The following is a 20,738-nucleotide window of genomic DNA, read 5'->3' as shown; positions in this document are numbered from 1 at the left end:
TTGGTCTGTGGTCTTTTTTTGTTTGTTTGTTTTGTTTTTTTCCAAAAGAAGCTTTTAATTTTAGAACAAGTTTAGATTTACAGAAAAGTTGCAAAAATAGTACAGAGAATTCCCATATACTCCTCATCTGGTGTCTCCTATTATTAACATCTTCTATCACCATGGTACATTTGTCACAACTAAGAAACCAACATTGAATATTACTATTAACTGAACTTGACACTTGATTTAGATTTCACCAGTTTTTCCCCAATGTCATTTTTCTGTTCCAGGATCCCATCCAGGATAGGATATTACATTATGTGTCATGTCTCCCTAGTCTCCTCTAGTCTGTGACAGTTTCTTAGATGACCTTGACAGTTTTGAGTAGCAGTAGTCAGGTTTTTTGCAGAATGTCCCTCAATTTGAGTTTTGCCAGTGTTGTTCTCATGTTTAGACTGGGGTTATGGGTTTGGAGGAGGAAGACTACAGAGGTGCATTATCATCACATCATGTCAAGGATACATGCTATCAATGTACATGCTATCACTGATGATGTTAACCTTGATCACTCGGCTGAGGTTGTGTTTCTGGGTTTCTCTACTGTAAAGTTACTCCCTCCCTCTTTTCTAACCTATTAGCCTGTGGTCTTTTTGAGCTCTGACATACCATGATTTTATTATGTTACATACAGATTCCCTTACCTGCACAGATCAATTTGCTAGAGTTGCATCCATCACCCAGGAATGTATACTTGTGCTGGGTAACTCAGCTGAAAATTTTCTTGGGACCCATTTCATACTATATGGCTATGTGAGAAATCTCCATTATGTTTCGTAGAATGAGACTCTAACCACTTTCTTTGTAGAAAGTGCACTCTACATTTCTTAGAAAAGAAATGATGACTTTACAAATTTTAAGGATGCTCTGATTTTTGGAAACCTTTTACCAAGAGGACCCCAAATCTACAACTTCCAAATCCCAGTGATCAATATGATGGAGAAAAAGAAACGAGCAGGTTTGGGGGATGTTGGCGAGGGTGAGGAGAGAAATGAATGTCTGTTCTAAATTAAGTCGAGGATTTGGAATTAGGAAATCAGGTGAGGTGTGTGTTTGTCTGAATTCTGCTGTAGAGCTGTGTGAAGATGGCAGCTGAAGTTCTCTTAGAGACTTGAGTCCCTCTACATTGCTCTTGCCAAAAAAATGCAACTACACAAACCTCATTTAGGGCAAGAAAGCGAAGGATGCAATGGGCAAATGACCTTCTGCCTTTCTCCACTTCCAAGATAGTTTTGGAAAGGCTAGCTTAAGGGGACAATTAACCAGGCCTAATAATAATGGTTAACATTTACGGAGCATTTATTATGTACCAAGCATTTTTCTAGGTGCCTTACATGTACTGACTCAAAAGGTCCTCACTAGAACCCTATGGGGAAGGTGCTATTATTATGCACATTTTATAGTGAGGATACTGAGACACGGAGATTGAGTAACTTGCCCAAGGTCACTCTGATACTAACTGTAGCAGAGTTGAGATTTGAAACAAGACATTTCCGCTCCAGACACATGACAACTGCCTCCCTTTAGATAGAGTGTAAAGCTCCAGGAGGGCAAGCGTTTTTGTAACCAAGCAGTTACTGTTGTATCTTCAACACGTAGGACAGTGTCTAATACCTAGTAGCCGGCCAGCAAATAATTACTGCATGAAGGGAGGGAAAGGCTTGAGGATCCTGATCATGAATCAAGCTCAGACATTGGTGACTCTTCCAGAAGAACACCGTCATGATGCCACCTCAGAAAACTCAGAACAAACTGGGCCATTATAATCTCCACCAGTTCATTCTCTGTATCGCCCCATCTGATCAAATCTTATAAGGCAGCTAGAAGGGCTTGGTACATACCCAGCTGTAGTTTTCTCCTACTCATCTGTTTTCCACCTTCTCTATTATATATTCTGACTCCCCAGCCTCATCTGAGCCCTACTCTTTAATGCTAACTCTGAATAAGCAGGTAATGGAAAGGGTTTTAACATCTCAAAATCTAAAAGTTTGCAGAAGAACACATGCCAGGTATCTATGGCTGTGACAACATGATGCCAAATCAAGAAAGTGAGTTTCAAAGCATCAGCTACCAGGGGCTGAGGACATAAATCAATGAATACATTCCCATTTTTTAAATTTAAATACATTCAGGTCAAATGAGTAAGAGGAGGAGAGAGCTTCTGTGTAAGTCTGTTTCTCACTTTCCATAGTCACCAGTTTTATATGGATCTTTTTAAAAGAATATGCATATTATTACCAATAAGCATTCAACCAGGAAAGAGGATGAGAGACTGTTTAGGAATCTAAGAGACTTCCATCATCAGTAATGATGAAGTGATAGGCAATGATTTGGACCATAGCGAAAGGGAGACTTTGTTGAGCAGAAAACGAAGTAAAATGAGAAAGAAAAAGAAAATTTTAAGGAAGAATCAGAAGTGCTGAGTCCTGGCTAAATTGACATTTTGCTGCATTATTCATTAAGGTGGGGTTTTTTTGGGGAAAAAAAAAAGTGTCCCGTCATTATGCTGCTTATTTCTCCTTGCTCCACAAAGCAAATAATAATACAAAAGTAAATAAGATTTGAGTTATGGAGAGCACTTATTGGTGCTGTGACTTGAGATGAAAACACTAAATAATTGTGTCTGTCTGATAAGGAATACACAGATGGGCCCGTTACGCAACTGCAAATGGAGATCATATATTAAACCTGTGATAAGGTACCCAAATAGACATGTTATTTATAAATATTGCTGCAGCCTTGGAATGGAAAATATAAAATACATAGTAAATGAAAATTTTAAGATAATATAATATAGAACTGGGATATTAAAATGATTTATTACCTTGATAGAATCTTTTCTAGCTTCAATATTGGATAAAACTAGGACCGTACTAAGGCAAAAAAAAAAAAAAAATGTATGCTGCAGTAGAGAATGTTTCGTTTCATTTAGGAGAGGAAATGTAGGGATTCAAACATGTGGAGCAACAAGAAAGGTGTCCTTATTACCTCTGTTGTACTGTCTCAATCTTTTCTTTAATTGGCATTTAATTTTACTGTTTCACTGTGGCAGACTAGCAAAATGTGTTACGTAAAACTGTTCAAATTATAAAACGCTTTTTTCCCACTTTTTTTTTAAATTAATGAAGTCCTTCTTTTGAAGGAAATTCTACCCATACCCGACATGACAGCTTTTAAAAATGTTTGAAAGGAATCTCACAGCCATACTGACTCCATTCAAATTGCTATGAAAAGGAACATTTAAGTATGTTTTATTTATGTTTATGATGTCGTGCAACCACAGATAATATTTTTAGTAGAAAATGTATATGTATAACCCTAGGAAAAAAAGAGAAAATTTGAATGAAACTGCTGAAGCAAAAGTAAGGTACCATAAATAAGCATGCATTACTTCCTCTATTTAGTTCTTAAAAAATGCTTCTCTGAAAACTAATGGTTTTCAATCCTGCATGTAATCTGGTTATTACCAGGATAAAGCCAAGATCTGAAGGTGATTTATCAAAGGGCTATAGTTCACTCATATACCAATTTGATGTTTAATGTAATGAAAATGGGATTTATTTTAAGATGGAAAGATAACCTGGTTTCTGTAATGTTAGCAGTCACTGCATTTAATTCAAGTAGCATTTATTTTTGCAGTGATGTTCCTTATTGTGGAAGCCTCTTGCTTCACACGCTGTCCACTGAAGTATTGGTCTGGTGAAATTGCTTCCAACAGGAGTTAACTTGAAAGCCTGAAGTCATCAGGGGTCACCATCTGGGTAATGTACCTGGTATATTTTTCAGGAAGGGAACTGTCCAACATACAAGTAGATCTGTAGCTTTGACAAGCTTTGGAAGTAAAGTACAAAAGCAGTAGCATCCCTTAGCCTGAAGGAACATGAAGCAAGATATGTAAGGGAACTAGTGGGGGAAAAAATTGCTGACAAAAAGGGAAAACAAATTATCTTGAAAAATATCACATGCTTTTGTCTTGGCATGATTTGAAGCTTATGACATCATCTATAATGGGCAGGACTTTTATCTGTAAGACAGATTTCAAATTTTCTAAATAAATTTATTTAGTCAGATTTGAAAATAGCACCAAAAAATTTCTTGTAATAAAAAATATAGCATCCTTAGCTGAATATGTGTGCAGTTTGAGATGCAAGATGAATTTCTTGAAAGCAAACTTGTATTTGCCTTGCAAATATTGCAATTTCAAGGTTACTTGTGTATTTATTATCAGAGCTCTATTTACCTTATTATTAAGTGGATTAGAATATTATCTGTAAAAGAGTGGACACAAAACACCAAGAGATACAGAGTAACATAGAAGGTTTCATATCTTCTGACACTGGCATTATGAAGCTATTCCAATAAATTTAATTGCCTAAAAAGAATTCTTCCCAGCACCCAAAGTTTCCTGATTCAGATATTTCAAGGATAATTTTTTAGGCCAGTACATTTCAAACTATATCTGTGGAGCTTTTGGACTCCCAATTCCTTTCAATCAAAAGGGTTCTGTTTTATCTTTTGATGGGTTTGGGGGTTATTCATATTTAATTGCTGGATTGTTCTGCTGCTTTAAAATGTTTTGAAAAGCCCTATTTTAGACAGAAAACAAAAATTAAAGAGATGGAATAAAAGAATGCATCTATCCATTCAGCTTTTTAAAAGGTTTGTTGAGCACCTACTATTTTTTTATTGTATAACAATATGTGAATACAGTATCATTGTAAAAGATTCTAACAATACTATGAAAATGTTGAAGTTCCCCCAGCTCCCCACTCTAAAGATCAATAATTTGATATTAATCCTTCCATTTCTCTTTCTATGCATTTACATACATAGAGATACCTTTTCTTTTACTTAAATAGGGTCATTGGGTGTGCCTTGTTCTACATTGTTTTTCATACAAATCTTAGAGCTCTTTCCATGTCAGTATATATAGGTCATCTAGTGGTGTGCTGATAAATGTTTAACAAGCTCTCTGGGCAAAAAAGCCTTGATTTGCAACATTTGCTGATTCCTGGAGTGTTAAAACACCCACCATGGTGATTTCAACTACCAATGTGAAGTCCCTGAAGGTGGAATTGGGAAGAGATGTGCACAGTTGGCTCTTGTAAACCAGTAGAAGCTGGCTCTAGCACACCACTGGGTCAGTCCTTTCTCTCTCTTTCTTGTTTTTTTTTCTTTTTGGCATCTTATTTTGAAATGCATTGAGACTTACAGAAAAGTTGCAAATATAGCACAGAATTCCTGTAAACCTGTCATTCAGTTTCTGCCAATGTTAACATCTTGCATAACCATAGTACAGTTGTTAAAAGTAAGAAATTAGCATTAGTATGATGCTATTAACTCAGAGTTTATTTCGGATTTCTTCAGTTTTCCACTATTTGTTCTTCTTGTTCCAGGATCCTATCTGCTATACCACATTGCATTTAATTGTGATGTCTTCTTAGTGTCCTCTAATCTGACAGTTTGTCAGTATCAGTCCTTTTGATTCTTATGTAGGATTTTATATTATGGGTTTACCATTCTCTCATAGATGGATATATTGGTGGGGTTTTTTTTCCCCACTATATTAACAAAATCATTATATTAACAATGCTGTTTTGACCTTCCTTGTACATGCCCGTTTATGCACGTATAGGCATACTTCAGAGATATTGCAGGCTTGGTTCCAGATCACTGCAATAAAGTGAGTCATATGAATTTTTTTGTTCCCCAGTGCATATATAAATTATGTTTACACCATACTGTAGACAAATGTTTAATAGCATTATGTCTAAAAAAACAATGTACATACCTTAATTAAGAAATACTTTATTGCTAAAAAATGCTAACCATCATCTGAGCCTTCAGCAAGTCATAATCTTTTTGCTGGTGGAGAGTCTTGCCTCGATGTTGATGGCTGCTGACTGATCAGGGTGGTGGTTGCTGAAGGTTGGGGTGGCCGGGGCAATTTCTTAAAATAAAGCTATGATGAAGTTTGCCTCACTGATTGACTCTTCTTTCACAAACAATTTCTCTGTAGCACATAATGCTGTTTAATAGCATTTTACCCACAGTAGAATGTCTTTCAAAATTGGAGTCAATCCTCTCAAAACCTGCCCCTGCTTTATCAACTAAGTTTATGTAATATCCTAAGTCCTTTGTTGTCATTTCAACAATCTTTACAGCATCTTCACCAGGAGTAAATTCCATCTCAAGAAACCACTTTTTTTTTTTTTAACGTCTTTATTGGAGTATAATTGCTTTACAATGGTGTGTTAGTTTCTGCTTTATAACAAAGTGAATCAGCTATAAGTGTACATATATCCCCACATCTCCTCCCTCTTGTGTCTCCCTCCCACCCTCCCTATCCCACCCCTCTAGGTGGTCACAAAGCACCCAGCTGATCTCCCTGTGCTATGTGGCTGCTTCCCACTAGCTATCTATTTTACATTTGGTAGTGTGTATATGTCCATGCCACTCTCTCACTTCGTCCCAGCTTACACTTCCCCCTCCCTGTGTCCTCAAGTCCATTCTCTACGTCTGCGTCTTTATTCCTGTCCTGCCCCTAGGTTCGTCAGAACCATTTTTCTGTTTTTGTTTTTTACATTCCATATATATGTGTTAGAATACGGTATTTGTTTTTCTCTTTCTGACTTACTTCACTCTGTATGACAGTCTCTAGGTCCATCCACCTCACTACAAATAACTCAATTTCGTTTCTTTTTATGGCTGAGTAATATTCCGTTGTATATATGTACCACATCTTCTTTATCCATTCGTCTGTCGATGGACACTTAGGTTGCTTCCATGTCCTGGCTATTGTAAATAGTGCTGCAATGAATATTGTGGTACATGACTCTTTTTGAATTATGGTTTTCTCAGGGTATATGCCCAATAGTGGGATTGCTGGGTCATATGGTAGTTCTATTTTTAGTTTTCTAAGGAACCTTCATACTGTTCTCCATAGTGGCTGTATCAACTTACATTCCCACCGACAGTGCAAGAGGGTTCCCTTTTCTCCACACCCTCTCCAGCATTTATTGTTTCTAGATTTTTTGATGATGGCCATTCTGAATGGTGTGAGGTGATACCTCATTGTAATTTTGATTTGCATTTCTCTAATGATTAATGATGTTGAGCATCCTTTCATGTGTTTGCTGTCAATCTGTATATCTTCTTTGGAGAAATGTCTATTTAGGTCTTCTGCCCAGTTTTGGATTGGGTTGTTTGTTTTTTTGATATGGAGCTGCATGAGCTGCTTGTATATTTTGGAGATTAATCCTTTGTCACTTGCTTCATTTGCAAATATTTTCTCCCATTCTGAGGGTCGTCTTTTCATCTTGTTTATGGTTTCCTTTGCTGTGCAAAAGCTTTTAAGTTTCATTAGGTCCCATTTGTTTATTTTTGTTTTTATTTCCATTTCTCTAGGAGATGGGTCAAAAAGGATCTTGCTGTGGTTTACGTCAAAGAGTGTTCTGCCTATGTTTTCCTCTAAGAGTTTTATAGTGTCTGGCCTTACATTTAGATCTTTAATCCACTTTGAGTTTATTTTTGTGTATGGTGTTAGGCAGTGTTCTAATTTCATTCTTTTACATGTAGCTGTCCAGTTTTCCCAACACCACTTATTGAAGAGACTGTCTTTTCTGCACTGTATATTCTTGCCTCCTTTATCAAAGATAAGGTGACCATATGTGCGTGGGTTTATCTCTGGGGTTTCTATCCTGTTCCATTGACCTATATTTCTGTTTTTGTGCCAGTACCATACTGTCATGATTTCTGTAGCTTTGTAGTATAGTCTGAAATCAAGGAGCCTGATTCCTCCAGCTCCGTTTTTCTTTCTCAAGATTGCTTTGGCTATTCGGGGTCTTTTGTGTTTACATGCAAATTGTGAAATTTTTTGTTCTATTTCTGTGAAAAATGCCATTGGTAGTTTGATAGGGATTGCATTGAATCTGTAGATTGCTTCGGGTAGTATAGTCATTTTCACAATGTTGATTCTTCCAATCCAAGAACATGGTATATCTCTCCATCTGTTTGTATCATATTTAATTTCTTTCATCAGTGTCTTATAGTTTTCTGCATACAGGTCTTTTGTCTCCTTAAGTAGGTTTATTCCTAGGTATTTTATTCTTTTTGTTGCAATGGTAAATGGGAGTGTTTCCTAAATTTCTCTTTCAGATTTTTCATCATTAGTGTATAGGAATGCAAGAGATTTCTGTGTGTTAATTTTGTATCCTGCTACTTTACCAAATTCATTGATTAGCTATAGTAGTAAGAGACCACTTTCTTTGCCCATTATATGAAGCAACTCCTCGTCTGTTGAAGTATTATCATGAGATTGCAGCAATTCAGTCACATCTTCAGGCTCCCCTTCTAATTCTAGTTCTCTTGCTATTTCCACCACATCTACAGTTACTTCCTCCACTGAAGTCTTGAACCCCTCAAAGTCATCCATGAGAGTTGGAATCAACTTCTTCCCAACTCCTGTTAATTTTGATATTTTGACCTCTTCCCATGAATCACAAATGTTCTTAATGTCATCTAGAATGGTGAATCCTTTCCAGAAGGTTTTTAATTTACTTTGCCCAGATCCATCAGAAGAATCACTATCTATGACAGCTATAGCCTTATGAAATGCATTTCTTAAATAGTGAGACTTGAAAGTTGAAATAACTCCTTGATCCATGGACTGCAGAATGGATGTTGTGTTAGCAGGCATGAAAACAACATGAATCTCATTGTACATCTCCATCACAGCTCTTGGGTAACCACATGCATTGTCAGTGAGCAGGAATATTTTGAAAGGAATCTTTTTTTCTGAGCAGTAGGTCTCAACAGTGGGCTTAAAATATTCAAGAAAACACGTTGTAAACAGATGTGCTGTCATCCAGGCTTTGTTCCTCCATTTATAGAGCACAGACTGGGTTGATTTAGCATAATTCTTAAGGGCCCTAGGATTTTCAGAATGGTAAATGAGCATTGGCTTCAACTGAAAGTTACCAGCTGCATTACTCCCTAACAAGAGAGTCAGCCTGTCCTTCGAAGCTTTGAAACCAGGCATTGACTTCTCCTCTCTCGCTATGAAAGTCCCAGATGGCATCTTCTTCCAATAGAAGGCCGCTTCATCTACATTGAAAATCTGTTGTTTAAGGTATCCAGCTCATTAATTATCTTAGCTAATTCTTCTGGATAACTTGCTGCAGCTTCTACATCAGCACTTGCTGCTTCACCTTGCACTTTGTTGTTATGGAGACGGCTTCTTTCCTTAAACCTGAGGAACCAACCTCTGCTGGCTTCAAACTTTTCTTCTGCAGCTTCCTCACCTCTCTCAGCCTTCATAGAATTAAAGGGGGAGGCCTTGCTCTGGAGCAGGGTTTGGCTTAAGGGAATATTGTGGCTGGTTTGATCTTCTATCCAGACCACTAAGACTTTCTCCAAATCAGCAATAAGGCAGTTTTGCTTTCTTATCATTCATGTGTTCACTGGAGTAGCACTTTTAATTTCCTTTAAGAACTTTTCCTTTGTATTCACAACTTGGCTAACTGGCACAAAAGGCCTATCTCAGCCTTCAACATGCCTTCCTTGCTAACCTTAATCATTTCTAGCTTTTAATTTAAAGTGAGGGACATGTGACTCTTCCTTTCACTTGGACACCCAGAGGACTTTGTAGGGTTAACTGGTCCGGTTTCAATATTGCTGTGTCTCAGGGAATAGGGAGGCCGGAGGAGAGGAAGAGAGATGGGGGAATGGCCAATGGAGCAGTCAGAACATACACAACATTTATCGATTAAGTTTGCTGTCTTATATGGGCACGGTTCATGGCACCCCAAAGCAATTAAGGTAGTAACATCAAAGATCACTGATCACAGATCACCACAGCAAATATAATAAGAATGAAAAAGTTTGAAATATTGTGAGAATTACAAAAATGTGACACAGAGACACAAAGTGAGCAAATGCTGTTGGAAAAATGGTGTTGATAGACTTACTGGACACAGGGTGGCCACAAACCTTCAATTAGTAAAAAATACAATAGCTGGGAAGCATAATAAAGTGAAATGAAGTAAAGCAAGGCATGCCTGTATGTGATTATTTCTTTAGTGCACATTCCTAGAAGTAGAATTCCTTGGTCAAGGAACATTCCCAATTTAAATTTTGATAGACAATCAATAGCAATCCTAAAATTGCTTTCCAAAGCCCATTTACCACTTTACAGTCCTGTCAGCAGTGTATAAGCAAGAGTACTTCTTGACTACCAGGTGCTGAGTTAGGTACCAGGGGCAAAAAGATGAAGAAGACATGGTATCTGCCCTTTCAGTGCTTAAAATGATGAGGCATTCATATAAATAGGTATCTTCAGCATAGCATGGTGGGTTCTATAACGAGGTGCTAAAAGAGAAACACCATATCTCTTTGTGAAATGTTCTAGATAGTCAAGATCAGTACTGTCCAATAGAAATACAACCCACACCACATATATAATTTTAAATTTTATAGTTGCCACATTAAAAACGTAATAAGAAGCAGGTGGAGTTAATTTAAATAGATTTTTAATTTAATGAAATACATATCCAAAGTATTAACACTTCAACATGTAATCAATATAAAAATTATTAATTGGATAATTTACATTCTTACTTTCATACGAAGTCTTCGACTTTGACTAACCACATTTCAAATGCTTGATAGACACATGTGGTGAGTGGCTGACATATTAGACAGTACAGACCTAGGTCATTCAGCAGGTATTTCCTACATCTACTTCTGAGGCACTTCTGCAGTCTCTCCCTTATAAGTGAATATTTGCCTTTTGAAGGGGCATGGAATGGGGAAGCATTATCAATTATAAACATTACCAGAGACCTTCAGTCTTACTTAAGAGAAACAAAGACCAACATCCTAACAGAGAGTACAGAAAAATAACTGCAGAGAGGCTTGGAGGCTCCAGCCTATAGAAATATGCAAGTTAAGAAGAGCTTCTTCTCATGAAGTCAGGCTGCCTTGAGATCCAAGATGCTTGATTGAGTTTGACAATTGGGGACAGCGAGATACTCCATTTGTTACCTTAACTTTGTAATAAATTTATAATTTCAGAGCATAGCTCTTTGCAATTGGATAAAACAAGAAGGATAGGAATTATAAAATCTACAGGACTCAGCACTAAGGAACATTTGTGAGGAGAGCATTAGGGACTGCCATTCTTAATCAGCTGAAAAGACATTACTCCTGGAATATCTGAATAGGCAGACACATTCTGTCCGGCCATTGAATTTTAGTGAAGTGCAAGTAACGGAACTGGTACTTCCTGAGAGATCTGGCTAGTGTCCAACCTTGCTCATTGAGTATGTATATTTTTATATATGTCTTTAGGAAAAAGAACTTTGACTTTGTTTGGGGTCAGGAGTAGTTATATTAGACCTACTATAACCAGTAGTGCTCATTTGTAGGTATATGTTGGGGCATGTGTGATTTTAGTTTCATTACTTTCTATTCACTTGTAGTTTATTGGTGACCAGTTTGTGAAGTTGGTTAGAGCACAGAGATAAAAGGATTATGGTTCCAATCCTGTTTTTGAGTTTTCCTACCACTCTTCTCTTTCCTAACTGAGCTCTGGCCACACTGAGCTCCTTAGTGTTCTTCACATATTCCGTACAAGACTTCAGGGTTTTCTGTAATTGCTGTTCCTTCTTCCTAGGAGGTTTTTCAACTAGATATTCATATGGCTTCACTTCATTCAAATCTTAGTTCAAATATTACCTACTCCAAGAGACCTTCCCTGACTACTTGGACTTATTGTTTTCCTTTATAGCATTTGTAACTACTGGACATTATTTCACTTCTTTGTTTCTTTGTTTCTATATAGCCATATTATATCACATCATATATTTATTCATTGTCTGCCTCTCTTAACTTACCACCCTCTTACATGAGTTCTGGGAGGGTAGAGATTTTTTTTAAATTCACTGCTGTAAACTTAGGAAAACAGTGCCTGGCACAAAGTAGGCACTCAAGAAATACTTGTTGAATCAATATATGAATATAACTTAACACTGCCCTGTTTGTTCATTACCAGTTGTACCCTTATTTCTAACCAGTGGGCTCATAATGTTTATACTTGGGTTTAGGGGACTTGCTTAAAGTGTGGCTATAAATACATAGCATAGATCTGAATGGTGATCTACTAGAAGGTAAGGACTCTGTATCTTCCTCATTGTGTATCCAAGGCTGATATGCAGCCAGTAGGTCCTGGTCAGGATATACTGGTTGTTTACATCCAACATCCATATTGGTCAGCCAATACCTTTGCAGTCCTGGCTGTTTATTACCTTTTCCTGTATCCCCGACATTCCCTGTGTGCTCGGCATATGCTTTGAAAATACTTGTTGAATGAATCAATAAATACATCCCCATAATAGAAGTATTGCCATATCTTTCTAGTGGTGTGTTGGTATATCCCAAAGTTCAACATAGTTTTATGTATTGGTCTTAGTGTGAACAAAGTATTATTTATTTCTAACAGAACTCAAAAACTGGAGTTATTTAGTTACCTCAGTCTACCCTGCACATAAATGCACTCTTTGATTTCCTTTCACAACTCAGTATATGGAAGTTCAGTTTGGAGGAGAGAAGAGACCCATAGCCTTGCTATAGTACCCATAGTCTGTAGCAAGTAATTTTCATTATTTATTCATACATAGGTACATCACCAAAAAAATGGGTACATTACAAACAGCTCGTTGCCTAGAAAAGGCATAAGTAAACTCAAAAAATTATAAAGCTTTACCACCCTCAAAAAGTATTTGACTAATCGTGCCTACCTCTTTATCTGTCATGATTGGCTAGAAGCAGTCCATTTCATTTGATGGTGAAAAATTAAACCTTATTTTATTATTTTGAAGTGATTCTCAGCACATGTATTTTCTCTCTCATTGTTAAGTGCCGTCAGGAAACTGGCTTAACTTAAATAAAGTATATAAAATAGCCGCCTTGATCTGCAAAATGAGAACTTTTGTTCCTTTTGTTCCTTATGGCCCATCTAATTTCAAAAAAGTAACTGAACCAAGAAAGTCAAACACATTTTCAATATAGTTTCTAATATCCATCATATTCAAATAATTAGAGGACTGAGTAGACTGAATTTTCTATAAAGCTGATAAATACCTTTAATTGGAGCGAGGATGTTAAACCAACTGTACTTTGAGTCTTTTGGCAAGGAAATCTCAGGGATGTCCCTAATATAGCTCTATTAGCATGCCATACTGTACCTTACTCAGAACCAGTATCATTTGAGTTTCAATTGTTTCCAGTAATTGCAAGAGAAATTCATCAGGCAGTACTGGCCTTAATCCAAAGAAAAGGGTAGAAACCAATTAAATGCTTAAAAGTTTTAAGGATAAATTAGAAGGTAGGTGTTAGAAATCTCTTTAGCTCAACTAAAAGTGGATGAATGATTTTTAAATAGGCTATCCGGCTAGCTTTCCTGTTCTCGGTTGCTAATTCATATGCTATGTATTTGTGTTAGACATATAAGTTAGCCCCTTTCAGTCTGCCTAGGAACATAAAGAAAAATATGAGATGACTTATGAACAGATACACTTTTTTTTTTTTTTTTTTTGCCTTTTGGTAAGATTTGGTTGATTTGAAAATTGCAGTAAGAAAAAAAATAAAAGGATGTCCCCAGCTTCTGTCCTAGGCACTGTTTTCTCCTAACATTCTCCACTCAGTAATCTCATTTGCTCTCACTTCAACTGTTGCTTATGTGCATGTGTGATTCTAGTCTTGTCCTAGACCTAATATTTCTCCAGAACTTCAAACTCCTGTGTCTGACCTGACTATCTAGATAGCCCATCAGTCCCTGGAACCTGGAATCTCCAAATATTAATTCATTGTATTCCTCCCATCACCTCACCCTTCCCCAAACCAACTAGTAAGCATTCAACAAACACATATCCAGCACCAACTATTTGTAGCTAGTGCTGAGCTAAGTGCGAATTCCCTAACTCTGTTAATGGTTCCACAGTGCTTTCAGTTATCAGGCTCAAAACCTTAACCATTTTGGATTCCTCCCTTTCTGTCACTCTTTCTTATGCCCATCCCCAGCACACCTACACACATACACAAGCGTGCAAGCACACACCCACCCACTCATACACAGAGCTTGTTGCCAAATCCTGAAATGACATTTATGCAATTTCTCCTTAAGGAATCGCCTTCTTGGCATTCTCACAGCCACGGCCCTAAATGAGACACTCATCATTTTTCACCTAGATTATTGCAATGCCATCCCAATTTGTGTTCTTGCCACATCTTTAGGCCTCCAATCCATCCTTCTCCACACTACTACTGGATTTATCTTTCTACAAAGGGTGCTCTGATGATATCATTTCTTTGCCTAGAAACTGTCAATGCTCCTCATTGCTATTAAATTAATCTTCCTAAAGAAAACTGATCATATCCCTCATCTGCTCAGAAAATAGCAGTGCCTCCCTGTTGCCCAGTAAATTGAATCCAAATACCTAAGTGTGGCATTCAATGTCCTCCACAATATGGCCCTTATCTACCCTTCCAGCCTTAACTTCCACTAACTTCTATACATAGCTAAACTCCAACCAACCCCATCAACTTCCTTTGCCTCAAATACATCCTGTGCTTTACAAAGTCATATTTTGTTCAGCCTGCCCCCTCACCCCACCCATTGTTGACACCTGCCCCACATATCCTTCAAGGTCTATCTCTAATCCTACTTCCTTCATTAAATCATCCCTGATCAACCAAGCCAGTTTTAATCTATTGTTCCTTTAAACCATTTCTTTTAAAACAAAAATTTCTTTTTTCCCCAGGTAGCAAACATCACACATGTTCATTGTAAAAAATATAGGCAATACAGAAATCATAAAGAAGAAAATTAAAATCCTCCATAAACCCCGCATACTGTTACTATGTTGCAATACATCCTCCCAGCCCTTTCTCTCTCCACACAGCAACGTATGCGCGCACGCACACACACACACACACACACACACACACACACACACACACACACAATATAGATCATACTATTCATACTGTTTAGTAGACTGATGTTTTTCATTTGATGTATCATAGATATTTCCCATGCCATTACATAGTCTTCTGCAACAAGATTTAATAACTGCTTAATCTTGTATTATTTATAATATCATCAGTTATTTAATTAATCTCCTTTTGATGAATATTTAGATTGATCATAACTTTCTACTAGTTTTTAAATGTTACAATGGATAGACTTGTAGTTTGGTACACATTCATAGCTAATTCATAGAAATTGAATTGTTTGCTAAAAGATTAAGCCAAACTTCAAGTTTTCTTAATAAATGGTGCCACATTACCCTCCAAAAGGTGACTGGTTTTTTATACTCGCATCAAGAGTGTATGAGAGGGCTTCCCTGGTGGCACAGTGGTTAAGAATCCACCTGCCAATTCAGGGGACACGGGTTCGATCCCTGGTCCGGGAAGATCCCACATGCCGTGGAGCAACTAAGCCCGTGGAGCAACTAAGCCCGTGCACCACAACTACTGAGCCTGCGCACCACAACTACTGAAGCCTGGGCGCCTAGAGCCTGTGCTCCGCAACAAGAGAAGCCACCGCAGTGAGAAGCCCACACACCGCAACGAAGAGTAGCCCCCGCTCGCCGCAACTAGAAAAAGCCCCCGTGCAGCAATAAAGACCCAACACAGCCTAAAATAAATAAAGTTTTTAAAAAAAGATTGACTTAAAAAAAAAAGTGTATGAGAGTGTCCATTTTCCTGCATGCCGATCAACACTGAGTATTTTTTAATCCTATGATAGCAATTTTTTAAAAATAAATTTATTTATTTATTTATTTTTGGCTGCGTTGGGTCTTCGTTGCTGCACACAGGCTTTCTCTAGTTGCGGCGAGCGGGGGCTACTCTTCGTTGCGGTGCGGAGGCTTCTCACTGTGGTGGCTTCTCTTGTTGTGGAGCACAGGCTCTAGGCACACGGGCTTCAGTAGCTGTGGCACGAGGGCTCAGTAGTTATGGCACGCGGGCTCTACAGCGCAGGCTCAGTAGTTGTGGCGTACGGGCTTAGTTGCTCCGCAGCATGTGGGATCTTCCCGGACCAGGGATCAAACCCGTGTGCTCTGCATTGGCAGGCAGATTCTCAACCACTGCGCCACCAGGGAAGCCCGGGGATAGTAATTTGAACCCGTATTACCTCAATTATTCTGTGTATTATCATTATTTTATACTTGTATTACTTCCAGCTCCTACCCTAATAGGCATCTAGATGTTAACATCTGCAGTAGCTATCATAGGACCTTATGCATACTAGGCACTCAGGAAATATTTGCTGAATTGAACTGAACGAGGGCCATAGAGAAGGTCTCTCATGTTATCGCGATAGCCTGTCCACCATTACTCTGTGGTTTTCATGTGCAAACTAGAGTTACACGACTAAGGGAAATGGAAGAGGAAGGGGTCACAGCACTGAGGAGCAGAGTCCAATCCCACTGTAATTGCTTAACCAAAATTTCAATTTTTGCTATCACTGGGATAGCTTCAGCCTCAAAATTTTAAGCACTGTTTGGGAAAGTCGCTACATGTGTGATGTGGGTATCAACTCCAGGTTGCTTGGCCTAACTGAAAGAAAACCAGTCATGGCATTTTTGGGTGGAAAGGGACAGCTGGTTTAGAGACCTTTTTGGCAAGTCTGGAATAAGTTCATGTATGGCTTGTTTTCTTGCAGCAGTACATTTGTTCGGCCTGACTTGGCAGTTGCAACCAGCTGAAGGACAGCTCTATGAAAATGGAGTTAGCAAGGGGAACAGAGGGACTGAATCCATGGATACCACTTACTCTCCAATTGGAGGAAAAGTTTCCGATAAATCAGAGAAAAAAGGTACAGTGATCAAAGTGATTGATTGATTATTGATTACTTTTCTTCTAATTTAGTCATTAGAACCAAACCTGGGATGGTTTCACTTCACATTAAATTTCATGATCACTCGAAAGAAATACTCTACGTGGACAGAATAAATACATGTAAATGTCTTGTGAAAGCAGATTTTCCTTTCTCTAGTGCCTTGAATATAAACCAATTAAACTTTTCAAATATGTTGGCAATTTTGAAAATAGATAAATATTTACAGGATGGAGGTTTCAATACAATGGAAATTGCATTTCGCATATAGGTACCCTGAAGCAACGTGGGATTTTGATTAAGTTCTTTGTGTCCAAGCCCAGCATTTATATATAACACTTTACAAAGGGTATATGGAAATTTCTTCAGTTTATAATAAGAAAATGCCTTCTATGTGTAATACAAGGGCGAATGTTTATGTCAAAGTGGGGGAATATGAATTTTTTTCCTAGTTGGGAAACATGAATTCTTCCTAGTTGGGGAAAAGAAAAAAGCACTTTGAGTACTGAATTGTTAAATTTAACCAACATAAGCTTGAACTACCTGACATTTACAATAAATGTCACAGTACTGTACCAGCAGTCCCAACATTTTATTCATGTTGAATGATCTTAGTCTTAATATTCAAATATTGAAAATAACTGAAAATTTGTATTGTGATTTCTCTTGATATAAGATACAGTACAGAGGGCCTCGAGCCATGTAAAATATCGGGATGTCAATTCAAAAAGTAGAAATTGAAAACAAAACGTATAGCCAGTACTATCCTACATATTTTTAGATTAAATATAAACAGATGAATGAATGAATGACCCAAACCCTACCCTTAAATTAAGAAGCTTATAAATTTATAGAGGTGGAAAATCAGTTCTGGTTCATTAGTTGAAAATAAGAGATTTTTATAGTTGTTTCGATTACTACTCTTGTGTTTTTAGTTCCTTCTGGGGAGTTATTTGTGGGTTTTGTTTTGTTTTATTTTTGTTTGCTTTTGAAAAAGGAACTTTGCTTTGGTCTATGCTTCAGTAAAAATTAATGCTTAGGGTTCAGGAAAACATTATGGTTTATTCCAGTTTTCAATTCACAGTGCAGTTTGCTTTATGTCCTTTAGAATTACTGTTTCTAGCCTGGGCTGAACTTTCCCAGCAATTTCATTGTTGCTGCTGAGAGGGGCTGGGGGTAGTGCAGGGGTCAGAAATGGCAGAGGAAAGGGTCTGAATACACTTGGACTTGGACATTTTCTCCCTTACCTTCTCTCCTGCTATTTGATTCCTTTATATCTGCAAGTACAAGAGCCACCATTTGATATCATATGCTTAGGGATTTTTTTTGCCAGTCACACTGAAAATCATGAATTATCTGTTTGATGAAAATGAAGCATACAAGACAGCAGAAGGTCATCACATAGTTATCATCAGAGCATATTCATTTTTTTTATTCTAATTCAGATTTCTAGAATTCCTTTCCAAAAAATAGTTTGATGATGATGACTAAATTGTATTAAACAGTTACCATGTGCCAAGAGTTACTCCAGACACTAAACATGTATTTATATCATGAAAGTAATGCTATGGTCTTCATTTTCCAAATGAGAAATAGAAGCACAGAGAGTTTAGGTCATTTGCCCAAGGTCACAGAGCTAGAAACTTGTGGTCTGATTCCAGAGACTTGTCTCTTAACTTCTGCATTATACTGAAATCCACACATGAAACATATATGAGAACCACAAAAGACATTTTACACCCTGAAAACAAAGCCCCAGTGTCTATTCATGATAGATTTTAGGTAAATTCTGTATTTTAATGTGTTGTGACAAGTTTCATAAATGGAAACTGTTTTTAAGTTTCTACTCAATTACAACAACAAGCAGGCCAAACCAATTTCTTTATTAAGAAAAATCATTAAAGGTTGATGCCATATATACCAAATTGTTATCTTAAACTGACTTTTTATGGAAGTCTGGACAAAACGTTAACAATAGCTGTACATCATAGTTCTGTTATATTAGGTCTTTACTGTGTATTACTTACCAAGTAAAAACATAGCTCCTCTTTTATAAAGTCCTGTGTATACTAAACCAAACCTTGCAGAAGATGTAATATACTATAAGGATATTTTCAAATGGTCACCTGTATCCTTTTACAATTTTCTAGACATCACACAACCCCATAAATACATTCTAAACTCGAAAACCAGGTAGTTGTTTTTACACTGTTTTCTTTACTCTCCTAGAGGGTTGAACAGTGTAGCACTGTAGTTAAGAGCCTGGACTCTGGAGTCAGGTTTGGCTTTGAATACTGACTTTGTCATTTGCTGGCACTCCAACCTCAGGCAGTTAATTGACACAGCCTTGCTGAACCAGTGTCCTCACCTGCAACATACGGATGATAATATAGTACCTGTCACATAGAGTGGTTGTAAGGAGTTAGTGAGACAGTGGATGTAAAGCATATAGCACAGTGCCAAGCACATTGTTTAATTTAGCAAAATAATTATTATTGGGTCAGATGATTGGAAAATTACCTTGTATTGGCATCCTATTAGATACTATAGATCCTGCTTTCAAACTGACATCAACTTTTTTATGAATGATGGCCTCCTCAGGATTTAGATGTTTTCTCTCCTTAAAGTTTGATTTCTCTTTACTTACCAATTTAACATCTATTATTTTTAAATTATCATCACTTTCATCATCAAAGACATGGATAAGTAGAATGGCACTTTAAAAATAATCAAATTCTACTGGAATTGGTTCCCCATTAGCAGTAGCTATATGTATCTGCTTCTCATTAGGAGATTAAAGAATTTTCTTACCACTTAATTTTCAAAATGAAAGAAAAAAAGAATATTTGCTTATATGTATTTAGTATGCTAAAATTTTCTTTTTAAAATTTATTTGAATAATTTAAATTTAATTTCAAAAAGAAGACATGTCACAACCATATGTCAGAATCTACCAGAAAAATCAGTTATCAATTGTTCACTAATGTAGAATTGAAAGTATTGTACTAAAACAGGCCCTACTACCTTAGAAGCTTACAAACTAGTCATAACTCACTCTTTCTCTTTAACTTGTAAATATTATGTAACAGCTGGTTTAAACAGAGCAGGGGATATGAACAAATGAAAGACTTGTTCCTAGACCTGAGTCATGTAAGGTCCATAAATTGAACTGAAAATAATTACAGTGTAATTTGTCAACCAGTGTAGAATGTTAAAATCTTAAAAGATTATCAAATCCAATATCATTATTTAAAGATGAAGAAACTGAGGTCCAGAGGGGTCAAGAACACACAGAGAACTGGGACTAGAACCAAGGACTCCTGGTTCCACCTCTTCTGTTTTCTCATCTGTTATTGTAATAATGTAACACAATCTAAACATGTAAATTCCTAAAGAGGTTTTCTAAGGGGGAATCAAAGACAGAAACTGAGCTGGTAAGAAAAGTAATTTTATTCAGGCTATTGCAATAGGGAGAGCACCCCAGGTTCAAAGATCAGTTTTGCCTAAGGCTTTTATAGGAGTACATGAGCTACAAGCGGGATGATTTACAGTTGGAATTGTTTTGTACTCAGGGCAAATCTCAGTGAGTCAGATGAACAGGAAATGTTTTCTCTGTGTCTAGCTAGTTGAAGGGGAACAAACAGTTCTAAACTCCGATAATTATTTATGAAAGAACGGGAAATTGGAGGGTCTGTATCTGGTTTTTCAGCAGGTTCCAGCAAAAGGGGAAAGGTCTGTGTTTGGCCTTGTCACAGGTAAACAAAGGAGTCATGTGCAATTCTTATGGGAGTCCTGAGAA

General features: G+C 37.3%; 1 protein-coding gene across 3 annotated transcripts in view; it reads left to right on the top strand.

Moving 5' to 3' along the window:
* The window catches only part of TENM1 (teneurin transmembrane protein 1), a 563,665-nt gene that overhangs the window by 256,195 nt on the left and 286,732 nt on the right, over positions 1 to 20,738 (top strand). For 2 of the 3 annotated variants that reach the window (XM_061179127.1, XM_061179126.1), the window contains exon 6: positions 16,766 to 16,918. In XM_061179127.1, the coding sequence (XP_061035110.1) occupies positions 16,766 to 16,918 (153 nt within the window). The remainder of the gene's footprint in view (positions 1 to 16,765; positions 16,919 to 20,738) is intronic. The other variant, XM_061179128.1, reaches the window with a different exon arrangement.

This window comes from Eubalaena glacialis, chromosome X (genome assembly GCF_028564815.1).
Source record: "Eubalaena glacialis isolate mEubGla1 chromosome X, mEubGla1.1.hap2.+ XY, whole genome shotgun sequence".
In the NCBI taxonomy this organism is placed as follows: domain Eukaryota; kingdom Metazoa; phylum Chordata; class Mammalia; order Artiodactyla; family Balaenidae; genus Eubalaena; species Eubalaena glacialis.
Note: the sequence above shows the minus strand (reverse complement) of the source record. Positions and strands in the feature narration are given on the sequence as shown.